Raw genomic sequence first — 16,972 nt, 5'->3', positions numbered from 1 at the left:
ACACAAGAGAAAATTAAAAATAAACATAAATAATTGAAAAAAATAAATTAAATCAATCTAAAAATAAAAATAAAAGAACCAAATGTGTATATATATATATATAAAGGAGAGATCGCAAAAGAACACGAGACCAACTCGAAACACGAGACAAAATAAATGAAAGAAAAAAATAAGAACATAAAAACAATAAAAATACTAAATATTAAAAAATAATTAATGAATAAATTAATAAAATTAAAAAACTTAGAAAAAATAATAAAATTAGAAGACCAAAAACATAAAGAAAAGCAAGCCGCACGCGAAAAGAAACAACCAAGAGACAGAAAAGAAGAGGACAGAAAGGAAGAAGAAAAAACAAGACAAAGAAGAGCCAATGAACAAGGACACCAAACCACAGACAGGGGAGGGGGCTATCCATGCTGTTGCCGAAAATCGAGTGAGCGAAGAAAAGGTTGCCACGAGGGGTTCAAGGACCACCCATCATCTCGATTAAGGTTGAGGGGGTGGTGGCTAATTTCAATGGCTTCTTTGAGCTTTCTCTTGAAATAATTGCTCTCTTTGCAAAGGATTTGAGCTTGCTCCAAACAAATGTGATGTTTGGTGGTGACAGAGTGCTCTGCTAAGGCCGATTTTTGGACCCTATCATGCATGATGTCTGCCCCGTGCTCACGTATCCTGGTACGAAAAGAACGACCAGTTTCTCCAATGTAGGGGGTGCCACATGAGCACACAATCTTGTAGACTCCTGAGTCAAGAAATGAGTCTTTGGAGTCCTTGAGCTGCGGGACAAGATTACTTAACTTTGAAAGGGGTTTAAAAGCAACTCGGAGGCCCCTTTTTGTTAAGATTTTGGCAATCTTTTGGGAGATGCCATCCACAAAAGGAATGTAAACATGCAAAGCGGGGAGGTTCACGGATGGGGTAGGCCTAGAGCTAGAAAGGAAGAAGGATTTGGCCTGGCGAAGAGCCCTAGAAATTTGTTTGACAGATATCCATTCAAGGAGAAGACCTGACGAAGATGAGATAACTCACTATCTAAGTGTTCTTCATCACATATTCTGAAGGCTCTCAAGGCAAGGGTTCTAAGGACGCTGGCTTTATGGATGGGGTCATGGTGGGTGGTGAATGTTCTTTGTTTTCTTACCTTTCTGTTTGAGTGAAAGTTTGGCCTCAAATATAGATTCAATACTCTTGGAAGCTAGAACATAATTGTCATAGTTGTCTAGATGAAAAAGATTCTAATCTTCCTACTAAGGTATCCAACCTTATCTTGTGATTTGTCTCACACCTCTTTTCCTGAATAGCAAGTACTCTAATTACATAGATAGGAAGAAATGTTCTAACAACTTTACTTACAACAGTTTCTTCCTTGATTTCTTTTCCAAAATCTATGATTGAATTGACACTAGCTTTGATTCTTCCCACATACTTGGTAGCATTTTCATCTTCTCTAATTCTCATTTGATGAAATTGTCCTCTAAGGCTTTCTACTTTGGCTCTCCTTCCATTTTCATCACCACCATAGATGTGCTTTTGGCTTGTTCCAGATATCAAAAGTAGGTTTACAGTGCTTGATCTCATCAAATTCATCATAGCTAAGAGCAAATGCAATATCAATCATCATGATGTTATGGTTCTTTTTCTTAGCAATATCTACAATAGACAATGTACTGGTAGAGATTCTGAATTCTTCATCAAAGTTTTTTAAGCTTGAATCACTAATGGAGACTAGATGAAGTCTCATGATTCCCTACCATGCTAAAAAGTTTCCTCTATTTAGCTTTGGAATCTCTCTCTTGAAAGACATCCTAATCTCTAGCTTAGTTCCTTGAAACCTTTCCTACAAGCACCGAAAGCTCTGATACCAATTGTTGGCAATATAGAAAGAGTAACTAAGAGGGGAGGGTGAATTAGTTACCATTAAAATATATCCCAAATCCATTAAATGTCAAAAATTTAAAATGAGAAATTTAACTCCTATTGATATTCGATAAACACATAGAAAATGTTGTAACTCGGTAAATGTAGAGTGTGGTTTACTTCTAGTTGATCTTAAACATTTACAATGATTCATTTGCAAGCATAAGATAAATAACATGCACACATGAGACACCAAGGTTTAATATGGAAACCCAATATGGGAAAAATGACTAATATAACTAGTTACTATTTTTCACTCTTTTGAAGTGAGCCCTATTAGGAGCCAACCTAGTTAAAGATTACAAAACACATGGTTAGGTGTGATCTTGTTAGATGATTTAATCACCATGCAAGGAGTGGCCTTGCAAGAGGTCTTAAAACAATTCAATGGAACTATCACCTTGTTAGAGGATTTACAATTGGCTATTAAACCAACTCTATTAAGAGAATTTAGATCACTACTACAATGGTTAGAGAGTAACAATGAAATGACCTGATTTTGATACAACTAAATTGCTAATTATAGATCTATATTCCACTTCATACTTCATCCTTCCTGATCGAATAACACTTTTCTACTCCAATAGGATACCTATTTATCCTTCAAGTTCACTCTCACTCTTTCCTTCTCAATTCAATCAACATAGTTGCACACACTAAAAATCTCAACTTAACCTTTCATTTATACCATCTAGATTGTCACGTTAGCCCAAATTAAAATTACAATAACCAATAATCATCACCATAGTTGGCTAGAAATGATATTTAAAACAATTAAGCTTCTTATGAAAAGACAACAAAATCCTTCATTGGTACACTAGTTCAAACATGATTTCTTGTGTGAACCAATAGAAGCTTAGTGAACACTACAAACTAACAAAAATATCCTTTGGCAATTGAGTGAACTTGGTGAGCACTGACTCTATCCAACTTTCCTTCACTAACCATGTGAACTTGGTAAGCATTATTTCCTTCCTAAACTCCTTTGATGGCTAAGCTTGGTAGACACTGTCTTCAGAAAGTAATCTTCAGGAACACTCGATAGACAAGGAAAACTATCTTGCTAACCAAGTGAGTTCAATAAGCATTGATTGACAACCAATATAACATTTCTGTAATGTCAAAGACACCACACAATTGGAAAATTGTATCTAATACTTCTAACATCTTTATAAATTCTATCCTTTCAAGAAAGTTGACAAATACTAACCCAGTTCTTTTCAATGTTCTCATCAATCACATTTCTCCTTCTTATGTATCTTTAAACAATTCTTCTAGATAGATTGAGCATTTTAGAAATTGCTTGTACTTGGTTTTTTTTATGACAAGTCCTTTTTCACAATCATAGTCATCAATGCTCTTTATGTACCACTTAAATTAGCTACATGACTTATGTTATCAATAGCATTTAATTCATCTCTCAAATTTTGAACTAGTTTTTCTTTCACATTATCTTCTACACTTTTCTTATTGTTCACCTAGCAACTCTAGGATATGATTGATTTTTCTTTTCCTAAATAGTCTGACAAATAATTTTGCTTTACCAATTAGAGATTTATTTTCAAAAAATTCCTCATACATATTTTTCAAATGTAACTTATTTGTACTTTTCAACATCATGTGTATAGATGATTCAATTTCTCTAAGAATAGAGTCTTTTTCCATCTCTATCAAATTTTCTAAACAATAATATTTTCCAAATGTCCTACAACTTCTTGGAACTTCAACATGATCTTCTTCAACTTCAATCAATGGATATTCAATTGGTGGCTTGTTTTGTCCATCCTTTCTTCTGATCATCTCTAACTTGATCATATCTTTTTGCTCTTTTCACCTTATTCGCCATTGCATGAAAATGTTAATAGAGAGTTTGATATCACTTGCATACAAAAGACTTCCAAATTCAATTACATAAATACTAGTAGATCATAGACAAGTTGAAAAGAAATTTTCAACTTAAGAGGCTTATTATATATGACTTTTTATAACACTACAAAATCTTAAGACAAATAGTTGCATTAAAGTATTGCTAAATTTAAATTAAATAATTTAACTATGCAATAATTATAATATTTTTCATAATCATTCAAAACACCTAAATTCATTCTATTACTTTATTTAAATAAAATTAATTAATAAATTTTAAATAAACAATAAATTTAATTAATCAATTTCAAAACATAAATAACTTGAAAAATGTAATTTGTAAATATTTCTTCTATAGTTTTTATGTAAAATGTTACATTTATACTATTGCAAATGCAATTATGAATTAAATATAATAATTAAAAAAATAAAACTTTACCTTCAATAAAAAAGACCTACTTTATTGAATTAAATATAACAATTTAAAAATAAAACTTTAGTTTTAAAATTAAAAAAACCTATTTTATTGAACTTATTTGAACAATTAAAAAAATAAAACTTTACATTTCAAATAAAAAGGTTTTTTATTTAAAAATAAATAAAACTTTACCATTAAAATTAGAAACCTATTTTATTGAATTAAATATAACAATGTAAAAATAAAACATTGCTTTTTAAAATTAAAAAACCTATTTTATTAAATTAAATCTAACAATTAGAAAAATAAAAACTCATATTTCAAGTAAAAAGGTGTTTTTAATTTTTAAAGGTGCTCACACATGTGACCATGTGCAAATGACTTTTGGGTAATACTATTGGGGCCAAGTTCGGTACGACTAGATTGGGTCTAGTTGAAACTATTAATGTGTCATCTGATGTGACACTTTCTTTCATTTTTTTTGCAATTCAAAAGAACTTAACACTTCAGAGGCACATTTAATCATGAGAATTAGTGTTTCAAAAAAAATAATCCCACTAGATAGAACTTGTAGTCAAAATTATGCCAATATAATTTTTTTATATGTGACACAATATCAATTAGAATAATTGTAAAATAATGCAAGTAGGTATTTTAGCATTGAAGATAATGTAGATTCAAAAAAATATAAAAAGTAGTAGATGATAACAAAAAATAAATTTAAAAATGAATTGTTTTAGAGGAGAGAGTCCTCTTCTATAATATATAGCATTTGTGATGGTTAAGGTAGATTTACTAGAGAAAAGATGGTGGGAACAAAAAACTGTTAAATTATGGAAAGTTCAACTTTAGATAGAATAATAAAGAAAATATATAATATTTTTGAAAACTTTTTGATAGTTCTACGTACATATGTCATCAGCAACATACTTCAAATTTAGATTAAAATACATTTATTTACAATTATTTCTGTGGTAGTAACTATAATCCCTAATTTGCTCAATTTTTAACACTGTCAAAAAAGGGTCATTAAAAATTATCAAAATATACTATTTAAAAAAAAATTTTAAAAATTAAATAACATAAATAATCTTTATCCTTTTGTACACATTCATCAGTTTACATCAACATAAAATTCAAAATAAAAGTATGACTTTTAAATTGTTGATTTAACACCTTTTCTTGATATTAGCCCTTTCCTTTGTAAAAGGGTGACACATGTTTGTATTTTTACTCTTCTTCATACATACTTATCTAGATATGATACAATTCATTACATGTATACCAATCCAAATTATAATTCATCAAATTTGGCTATAACATATATTTCCATTAAGATCACAAAGTCAGCCCAACTATTGGCACTCAAGTTTTGAAGAGAAACTTGATGAGGTTCTAATACTCAACAACCATTTTCAACACATGGCATCATCATGTACTCAGTAGATGTAGAAGCTCAGTTCATAATAATCACTTCATAGTAGCTTGATCTTGGTGAACATTGGTGTGGCTGGGTGAAAACTTCAAAACTCAACATATAAACTAAATCTCTTTGTTGAGACTTCATGGCTTGGTCAACACTAACACTATGAGCTCGGTACAAACTAAATCACTCAGTTGACACTCCTTGGCTAGGTCAACACCAATTCACATTATTGATGCTATGAGCTTGATAGACCGTGGAGAACATGGTTGACACTATGCAACTCAGTTAATACTATGAAGCTTAGTTAACATTGTCACTAACCAACTTGGTAGATACTTCTCAGCATGAACTGAATGTAGATTCAAAAACTTGGTAGCAATTGTAGAACTTGGTAACAACTATATTACTTGGTAGTAACTACATATAGACTTCTTGGCTTGTTAGTAGCTTAACCAATTGACTAAGTGTGAGTCACTAATAAGAAAAATTGACCTTAATGTCAATAGTGAATAATATAACCATCAACCATAAGAAGATACACCTACATAATAACACTAGATATGCAAACTAGGGTAACACTTGATTAAAGGGAAAGCCCTTGTGGGGATGGTACCCATAAAATGATGTACTAATATAAAATTTCCTTCTAAGAGGATGAACTTTTTTAGGAGCCAATAACATACATTAAATAAATATATGTCCATGTTAAGAGAATTTCAATCCTTGCTAGGAGATTCCAATGCTAATAGGAGTTGTAGATGGTAGATGGACCCACTATCTAAATAACTTTAGGGAAAAGACCATTGAATTCACTATCCAACTAGTCTCTATATTATTCCTTATAGAAAAATTAAAATAACTAACATGAACTCATTTATCCTCTTGATCAGATCAAACCTCTTTTAAATATCAATACTAGATTGCCAACATCACATTCAATAGTTCTTTGGATTTCTTGCTCATATTTACAAAGTACTTTTTATATCACACAATTACTACTTGAATCCACTTTAATTTTATACTACACAATAAGGAAAATAACCTTCCTTTACATCATGTCCTCAAAGTAAATCTTTGAGTCGAACTTGATGATTTTCCAATTAATTATAATAGGACCACATTAAAATATTACAATTCATTACATATTTTTCACAATTACAAAATATACAAAATATTATCAGCTCATAGTCTTTGCAACTTGTCACATGTGCAACCTATCACCTTGCACACTCACTAATATCATCAGAAAGATCTATACTATCAGTATCTAATTACACTCATCATGATTACATGGCTATTAAGAGATACATTCCAAGCATCAAAAGCCCCTTATCAGATACTCTATCTACATAATATGCTCTATAATTCTTGAATAACTCTTTCATATCTTCAAATTTATGAATGTGCACTTGTCCAAATCATCAGGACACAACATAGAACATGTACTCAATCTCTCTTGACCTCATCATCAATACATAGTCTAGATGACCTTATTCTCTATTTTTTACTCTCCTAGTCTTCACAGAAACACGACTATGTTGACATCAATGACAACCACAATCAAGAATGCAATGTGTCATTCATGCTAGCAAACTCCCTTATGCTCAAGATACTCCCAAAAGGAATACCATCAATATTCATGCTACTAGCATCCCTAATATCTCAACTAAGTTTATTAATGTAAATGACATCATTTGATATTTTCTTTTGGAGGACCAATTCTAGCCCTAATTTTCTAAGCAACAAAAAAACTTATCTAAAATTACTAGTGGTTAGGGGTTTCATAATGTATTATAAAACTATAGCTTCTTATGGTGTTCTAGATATATAAGGGATTCCATATTGTAATCATATTCTAATCAATGGATAATTATAATATTGATTTCTTTGTTGGTGGAGACAACCTAGGGATTGGATGAACCATGCTAAATCTATTCCTTGTGTTCTCTTCTATGAAATTTATTATTTTATGATATTTTTTATATTTTCATGTAACTATTATTTATCTCTCATTAATCCTCACAAATCACTCCAAATAGTGATGACAAAGTGAATGGATGACCATTTCATTTAAAGCCAAGAAAATTAATGAAAGGCTTTTTGTACTAAAAGGCAACCCACTTGGCAATATCCCTTAAATTTGCTAGTCCTTATATCACCTCAACCATGCAAGCCTCATTCTCAAGGTGCTCAAGAAAGTAGAAGAAAAAAATACATTTAGATTTATTAAATTATAAGGTTTAAAGGAAATTCATATTTGAGAAAGGAAAAATAGTTTTCCTAACAACGCATTATCCATAAATTGGCAAGTAGAAATCAAAATCATATAAATGATTCATCACATCCTGCATAGAAAATAATCTTATTTGGACAAATCCAAAATTTCCTTAAGAAATCACACCCATTAATGCCTACAAAAACAAATTGTTTAAATATTTTGAAAAGAAAATCATCCAAGAGCATTCCATGCCATACTCAATATTGATCTAATTTGTTACATATTTTTCATAGTGTTTTCTTTAATTCATTTATCCTAATGTACCATCTAAAATATTTTACAAGTAGGACATCCATAATTATACTCCTTTCAATTTTGTTTAAATATTTTTAGTTTAGACCACAACATAGAAAACATAAGAACCCGTTTCTTTATCCACAAAATAAAAAAGGTTAGAAAACTTTTTCCTATATTCTTTATTTGGGTAAATTATCAAGGAGCCTATATCTATTGTAAAATTTTCCAAGAAATCTATAATAGAGTTTCTTTAACAATATATAGGAGAAATTATGTACCCATAAAAAATCTCCCAATCATGGTCATATCTTCTAAAGAACTTAATTAATTCCCAATTCTCACACAAGAATTTTTGGAGTGCTTAAATAATAAGCATCGAGTCACCTTCAATATGTATATATTATATATGAAAATAGATATCCAATGAAAGACCATTGTATAATTCCATAGTGTTCTCCTAATTATTAAATTAAAATGGCAATGCAACGATGTTAGAAATAATAAGATCTCACTTATAATCTCTAATACATACCCCTTGCCTAGATATACCTTTATTTCCATGTGATGACACAAAAAATTAATTTGAATATAGGGAGAATACTATGACACCTAGCTTCCACCCTATTTATTTTATTCATCAAGTTATCTACACTTGGGGGTGGAAGTTGAAAATAGTCCTTGAGGATTTTTTTTTTCAATGATGAGATATTATATCTAGTTGAGGTATTGTGAACACCAATAGAGTTCATTTTCTTGCAAAAACATGATACAATATTGTTTGAGACTATTTGTATTCAACATTTAACTTTTCTAAAAGTGCATTTATTTCTCTCCAACCATATAGGACATATAACAATAGTAGGAATAAAAACTTATATCTTTACAAATGGCGAATCCAAACACAGTGCAACCCACAATTGAACTAAATTGTAGATTATAGTAGAGAGAGGAAAAATGAAATGTAATTTCAATAAAGCCTATTTCTAGAAATCATATGCAAGTGGGAGTAGTAGAACAAATGATCAATAGGTTTATATCCTTCTTCACATAAAACACATTTGAATAGGTCCTTGATATTTAGCTCAGACAATATGTTACTTGTTAATACTCTATTATATAATTGAAGGCAAGTCAAGCTTCCCCCCCCTCGTAGAGAAACTAATGCATTACAAAAAAAGTTATATCCCTTTTGTGGAAATTGTTTAGACTCAGATGATTGGATTTGTCAATAACTAATCTTGACCGATTATTGAACTAAAGAAGATAGAACCTAAATAATATTGCTTAGTTTCTGAGAAAGGAATTTGTCCTATAGCTCTTATATCCAAAATTAAATTTTAAAAAATCTTTATCTCTAGATTAATGTGTGCAATTATAGGGCATTTCCATATTACCTAACCAAAATGAAGTTCAATTGAGTCAAAAAAATGAACTAACTTAGAATACCATAGATTTGAAGAATCATCTTTTATTTCTACAAAGTATTTATTTTGTACTAACGGAACATAACCATTCTTAAAATACACCAAAAGTATGACTTTCTCCCCATTATTTACTTTGTATGAAATATAATTAGTTATAAGAGCACATGGGAAATTTATGAATTCGTACATTTATTTCCCCTTCTAAGGGCTAGAAATAGTAAACATTCTAGTGGGGTTCATGGAGCCAAAATACTTAGCTCACATTATCCTGCACCATGGGATCAAGATTACTATATATATATGATACTAATTTAGCACCAAGTGAAATGTTATCTTGCATAAGGTAATATAAACCCATTTTTCCATTTTTTTTTATCAATCTACATTTCTTGTGGATATATCAATAGATTTAATTTCAAGTCTCATCCATATAATTATCCTATAGGAACTTCCTAAGAGTCATCTCAATTTTTTTTATAATTAACCTAGGATGTAAGATAACTAAAAAAATCTAATTTGAAATTAAATAGAGAATTCAATTTGTAACTGTTAACCTCCTAACAAATGAAATCAATATAGCTTTCCACTTTTTAGTCTTAACTTTAAATATTTATATAATCCTTGACCAATACTAATTTATATTTCTTCCTTGGAATAATGGAATACCTAAATAGGAACTATGTAGGCAGGCCTCCATGATGTCTACAATACATAGTATTTTCTATTTTATTTGGTTGTTTGAATAAAAAATAAAGATAGAGAAATTTTAGTGATTAATTTTCTAATTTTAAGCTTTCGTATATGAATACAAGACATTTTCCAACATGGAATATATCTTCTCTATCAACATTACAAAATATAAATGTATCATATGTGGCTAATGAATTTATAGATGTGATTTCTATATTTGGAATTTAAATACTTGCTTATATTTTCTCTTGATGCAAAGAAATAATACAATGAATTAAGGATTTAGCCACGATAATAAATAGAAATAGAGAGAATGGGTGCTCTTATCATCACCCCCCTTTAGAAGAATTGGAAGATAAACATGGTGTATCATTGATAATGAATGTAAAAATAGAACCTTTTAAAAATCACATTGTGAACATTCACAACTTCTTTGAGAATCCAAACTTCATCAAAACCTTATGCAATAACTACAAAATTACCCTTTCATAGGCCTTCATAATATCATGTTTTATGACACTTGTCAAAATACCTTATTTTCAGATATAATGCAAAGCTTCATGAGCCACTTGGGCCCCATAAGTAGTTTCCCTAAAAAACCTTGTTGAGACAAGATCACATTTGAAATAAATTCTTGCACCCTAAGGTGTAATTCCTTGCAAAAAAAATTGTAAATGACATTGCAAATAGAAATTAGATGGAAATTATAAAATATGCTAGGTTATTTGATCTTGGGGATTAATGTAATATGTGTTGAATTAAAACAAGACAACATAGGCCCAGTGCACCTATATTCTGCCATAGAAAACAACATGTAAAAGCTAGTGACAATTTTTTTGAAAGAATATGGTATTATATCCATATAGGATTTGGGCCTTATAAAAATGTAATGAGAACACCAAATCATTAATTTTATTAGGGTAAAAAAGGATTTAGTATCCTTTGATTATCTTCCTATGAGATCATTGCTATAATAAATGATAATATCTTATCCACGTATTGTTAGAAAGAATAGTCCAACGAGATAACTAGGGGGGGTGCTTGAATCAGTTATCCAATAATTAAAACATTTATCCTCCTTAAATAATATTAACCATTCAATGAAAGTGAACAAGAACCATAACAAGATTCACATACATAATTACACTAGATATGTTAACTAGGGCAACCCTTGATCAAAGCAAAAACGTAGGTGAGAGTGATGCCCACAAGATGATGTACTATTATAAATATTCCTTGTTAGAGAATGGAACCTATTAGGAGTCAATTACAATAATTATTACATATGAGTCCCTATTGGGAGACTTTGAATCCTTGTTAGAAGATTTCAACCCTGTTAGGAGTTGTAGAAGACAAAAGGATCCACTATCCAAAAAAGTTCTAGCACAAGACTACTGAACTCATTGTCCAATTGATCTCTCAAATATTCCTTGCAAATTAATTGTTTTTAATGTTCTTTAACATCATTCCTCTATCCTTTCAACCAAACCAATTATTGTTTGACCTTGTAGACTAAGTAATGAACCTCAAATCCATGTACCAAACTTGGGATCACACAATAAAACCTTGCAATGAAGTTTCCTGCACCTTCACATTTCTCTTCTTATGTTTGAATTCCTCTCCTCATGTTGCAAAATAATTCACTTGCATCTATTAATGATAAAGGACAATTTCCTTCCTTTATACCAAATCTATACAATAATTCCCTGAATTAGCTATTACACCTTCTCAATTAATTATTATAGGACCTTATTAAGAACATATTACACTTAGCGATAACATTAATCATTCACCTTGTAACTTGAATATGTTTCCATACATCTAATATTATGATGAGCAAGCTTATCTTTGTCATCTCTAGAATGTCTTCTTCACATCTCTAACTTCATCTTCCTAGAGTAAAAAATTTGCTAAGAGATATAACAAGTTTACCAGAATATGCCTCTGTAAACTTTATCTCAGAATAGTCTCCATTGAAACTTACATGACTTCTTCCAAAATTAATATCTTATGCTTCCAAGGTTAGCTACATATACTAGACACTTAGTAATATCTCCTTTTAACCACTCTTAGTTAAATTACTCAACAATCTACCCATACCAACTTGATCTTTCTATTGTTCTTCTATTAGATACTAGAGAAAATTGCTATGTTGACATCAATGACAAACACAGTCATAAATATAAAATATCATCATGATAGTGATCTGATCATGTTTCTACAATACTCCCCCATAGTAATATCATCAGTATTCATACTTCCAACAATCTCCTCCTTTGACATTGATGGAAACATAGATGAAAAACATCTAGTCTGAAAAATACCAACTACAAAAGACTATTAACCTTTCTTTTCAAATCCTCTTAATCAATCATTCTTCCCCATTGATATACCTTAACATGCTCCATATCAAATTATTTTTCATTTCTTTACTTCTCCCCATTGACATCAATGTCAAAGGTTTCAACAACCATCAATCTTTGTAACAACTATCTCTAACCTACTCAAATGTACAAAGGCATTATTAAAAATAACATCCAACGAGAGTCCTATATGACTCTTTACATCATAAATATTCCCCTATATAGGAACCATTAGTATTAAGTCCAAATAAACAATAGTGTTCTGTTAAACTAGATTGATGCACTCTTGCATCATCTACTCTAATGTAAGAAGCGGCATAACCCCTAGCATACCTCAAAAACACTCAAAAGTCTCTTTGGGAAGAAGCTTAGTGAAAATATCTAAAATCTTCTCTTTGAGGCTTATATACTACAATCTAATTTCCTTTTCTACAACTTTCTCTTTCAACATGTGGTACCTGATAGAAATGTGCTTAGCCTTAGAATGGAACATTAGATTATTAGACAGATTTACTATGCTTTAGTCATTACAATGTATGAAAATAGGATCAATGAATTCTATCCTTTAGCATCTGCTTCATCCAAATAACTTAATTACAATTTTTTGTTGCTGGAACATATTCTACTTATGTTGTAATTTGTGATGTACAATCCTACTTTTTTCTTAACAAAGACTTTCATCTTCCTCCAAGAAAGAAGGCTTCACCAATAGTGTTCTTTATATCATTCATACTACCTACCCATTTAGCATCAGTATAAGCATATAAATTGAAATCATTAGATCTACAATACAATAATCTAAAATCTGGTGTTCCTTTCAGATATCTAAATATCATTTTGATGATTGCAGAATGTGCATCTCTAGGGTTAGCTTGAATTCTTGCAACAATTCCAACTAAATTTGCTATACCTATCCTTGTGTGAGTTAGATATTTCAATCTTTTGAGTTAGATATCAAGCAATCCTTTGATCATAGATCTACACTTCTTCTGTTGAATAGTAGGTGACTCATCCTTTGTAGATAACTTGTGTCTAGTTACCATAGGTGTTCCAATAGGTTTACATGTTTCCAAACCAAAACTATTTAGTAGATTTTTCAAGTAATTAGACTAAGAAATAAAGATTCCTTCTTTATGTTGCACAATCTATGACCCTAGAAAATATTTCATTTCTCCTATCAGGCTCATTTCAAATTCCTTCTTCATTTCTTCTGCAAACTTGTCACTTTCATCATTATTTCCTCAAAATATGATATCATCAATCCATCATCAATTTCTTTCAAATATAGATTCCTATCTACCATACCTTTCCTATATCTAAGCTTTGTCAAATTTTTGTCCAACCATGCATACAAAGTTTTGGGTGCTTTATTCAAGCCACACAATGCTTTCTTCAATCTATATACTATGCCTTTGTCATTTATTTAAGGACAACCTTCAAGCCATTCTATGTATACCTCTTCTTCAAGTTCTCCATTAAAAAATGTTGACTTGACATCCATCTAATAAACTTTGAATTTTCTATATGCTGTATATGCTAAGAATAACCTTACTTCTTCTATTTTTTCCACATGAGCATAGTTTCTATCATAGTCAATTCCTTCTTGTTGTAAGTAACCTTTACATACCAATCTTGCTTTATTTCTTACAAATTCACCTTTTTCATGTTGGAACATGAATGCTAATGATATTCCTATGGGGGAGTATTTCAAATATGTTACTGTGATGGTATGTTACATTCATGACTAAGTTCATCATTGGTGTCAACATTGTAGTTTTCTGTGGTATCTAACCAATTTTTTTTTTGGAAAAATCAAGTTGTTATAGATAGGTAGTTGAGTGTTATCACTAACTAAGGTTATGGGAGATACTTCTGAGTATCTAGTGCATGTAGTTAACATTGGATGAAGAAATGATAAGTTTGGAAGAAGTTATGTAAGTTTAGGTGATGTTTGTATTAAGATAGAGTTTATAGAGGCATGTTAAGTAAACTTTTTATATCTCTTAGAAAAACTATTATTCGAAGAATCAAGGTTGAGGATGTGAAGAAGACATGTCAGTGATGATGTGGCCAAGTTCACTCATCATAATATTGCATGTACAAAAATATATTCAAGTTGCAAGGTGGAAGATTAATGTTATCGCTAAGTATAATGTGTTCTCAATGTGGTCCTATAAGAATTAGTTGAGAAGGTATAACAAACAACTTAGGGAGTTTTTTTATGGACTCGGTATAAAGGAAGGATATTTTCCTTTATTAGTGGTATGGAATTGTATTATTGAGAGATGATTATAACTAGAAGAGAGTAGAATGAAAAGTTGAGTAGAGCAAAGTGGAAGTGAAGGAAACTTTATTATTGAGGTTTTATTATGTGATCCAAGGTTTGATATTGCATCTAAGATTCATGACCTAGTCTAAAAGTTCTAACAATGATTGATTCAACTGACAGAACAAAGGAAAGAGGAACTTAATAGTAGATTACTTGTTTGGGTAGTGAGCTCTTCTTTTAATTGAAATTGCATTTTTGTGTAGTGGGCTCTTCTTTCATACATTATACTACAGCTCCTAACAAGGTTGGCACAACTCCTAATAGGGTTGGAATCTCCAAAAAAGGATTCAAAGTCTCCTAATAGGGACTCTATGTACTAAATGTTGTAATATACTCCTAATAGAGTCCATCCTATAACAAGGAATATTTATATTAGTACAACATCTTGTGGAAGATACATGCTTCAGTTGTTGGATAATAGATTCACCCCCTCCCCCCACTTAGTTATCTTGGTGGACTACTATTTCTAGTAGCTCATTCATCTTGTTCCTGAATACTCATTTTGTTCCTATAACATTCTTTTCTACTAGTCTGGGGACTAGTTCCCATGTCTTATTCTTCACTATCTAATCCAATTCTTCTTTCATAGCTTGCTTCCAATAGTCATGTTTACATGCTTCATCTACATTCTTTGGTTCAACTTAAGGGTATGTGTAGCATCATGGTGTGCCAAAAAGTAGCAATCTAAAACATCTATAGTTCTAAAATATCTCAAATCATTTCAAAATGTTTTCCAACTTTTTTCCCACCCATCCTGATACTAAATGAAAAAAATTAATATATTTATAAGGTCTACTATATTTTTTGATACCAAACCTATATGGTCAACTTTACAAACAACCTAAAAATGTGTCTTTGGCCTATTTTCATGTGATTTTTACTTCAAACATGTAGCTGACAACTTTTTTTCACTAAAATTTGATGAAATGAAAAGGGTTTCTTAAGAATGTTATTACCTTTCCATAAATGTAAGATTTGTCAAATTATGATTTTAGTAAGTATTTATTACTTATTTTCTAATGGAGTTATGTATAATGTGTTGACTTACACACTACTTGAAAAAAAACTATAACTTTCAAATGGTACACCATTTTTTAAATTCAAAAGATACATCACATTCTATGTTTCTTCTACTACAAGGAAAAAAAATTAAAAATTGAATTTTATAGAGTTTTGAATTAGTTAAGGTGGTCAGACATGAGAGTTTTTTAATTCCAAAATAGTAAAGTCAAAAATTAATTAATTATTATTTATTTAGAATAAAAATACCCAAAAATATGTGTCACATACAAGCATTAGCCTACTACTTATATCTAGAATATTATTAAAAAATATTATCATTTCATTTTGATTAAGGGGGTCAGGCCTATGTTTACTTCTTATTTTTGTTCTTAAATTTTTGTAATATTGCATTAAAATTCAAAATTTTGACCAATCAATTTTTATGTTTTTGAGATAAATCCTAGTAGTTTAGAAACTAGATTCGATTTGCTAGAGATTATTTTCTTTCAAATTTTTGATATAAATTTAATAACAAGTAGAAAATTCCATGTCAAGTTGGCGTAACCCTAATTTATTTATTTTTATTGCCACTTAAGGGCATAGTTTGGTTGACCATGGTCTTGCACATACCCTTAAGATGCAAATTATAGTTCTTGATCAATTATGCTTCTTGTCATCGCACCTTTATCTTTTCTTCTGATGACCTACTTGGGTTGATGATTCTTTGTCGTATACTTACTAGAAGTAGGAGTTGTTATCTCAACTCTTAGCTCTTTTGAAGGTTCTAAGCTTTGTGCCTACCCTAGCTCTCCTTCATCCTGCAAATAATTGTTAGTCTCAAAAATTACTTCATCATTCCTTGGTTTAGTAACAACATTCTCATCATCTAAATTGTAGTCAACTATTCTTTCTTGCATCCTAAATTTCTCATCAACTCTTACATTTGCACTTTCAACAATAGGCTTATTTCTCAGATTCTAACATTTATAGGACTTATTTTTCTATGAATAAAAAAGAAA

The 16,972-nt window shown here is 30.4% G+C and overlaps 1 protein-coding gene across 1 annotated transcript; it reads right to left on the bottom strand.

Annotated features, from left to right (window-relative positions):
* Positions 1-410: 410 nt before the first annotated feature.
* LOC149546420 (uncharacterized) lies at positions 411-3,766 on the bottom strand. Its single transcript, XM_089793973.1, has 2 exons — positions 3,755-3,766; positions 411-956 (listed from the first exon to the last, which is right to left on the bottom strand). The coding sequence occupies exons 1-2, from the start codon at positions 3,764-3,766 to the stop codon at positions 411-413; spliced, it is 558 nt and encodes a 185-aa protein (XP_089650099.1).
* Between the last annotated feature and the right edge of the window lie 13,206 nt (positions 3,767-16,972).

This window comes from Cupressus sempervirens, chromosome 7, assembly GCF_028749045.1.
Source record: "Cupressus sempervirens isolate cs-2001-9-10 chromosome 7, ASM2874904v1, whole genome shotgun sequence".
In the NCBI taxonomy this organism is placed as follows: Eukaryota; Viridiplantae; Streptophyta; class Pinopsida; order Cupressales; family Cupressaceae; genus Cupressus; species Cupressus sempervirens.
Note: the sequence above shows the minus strand (reverse complement) of the source record. Positions and strands in the feature narration are given on the sequence as shown.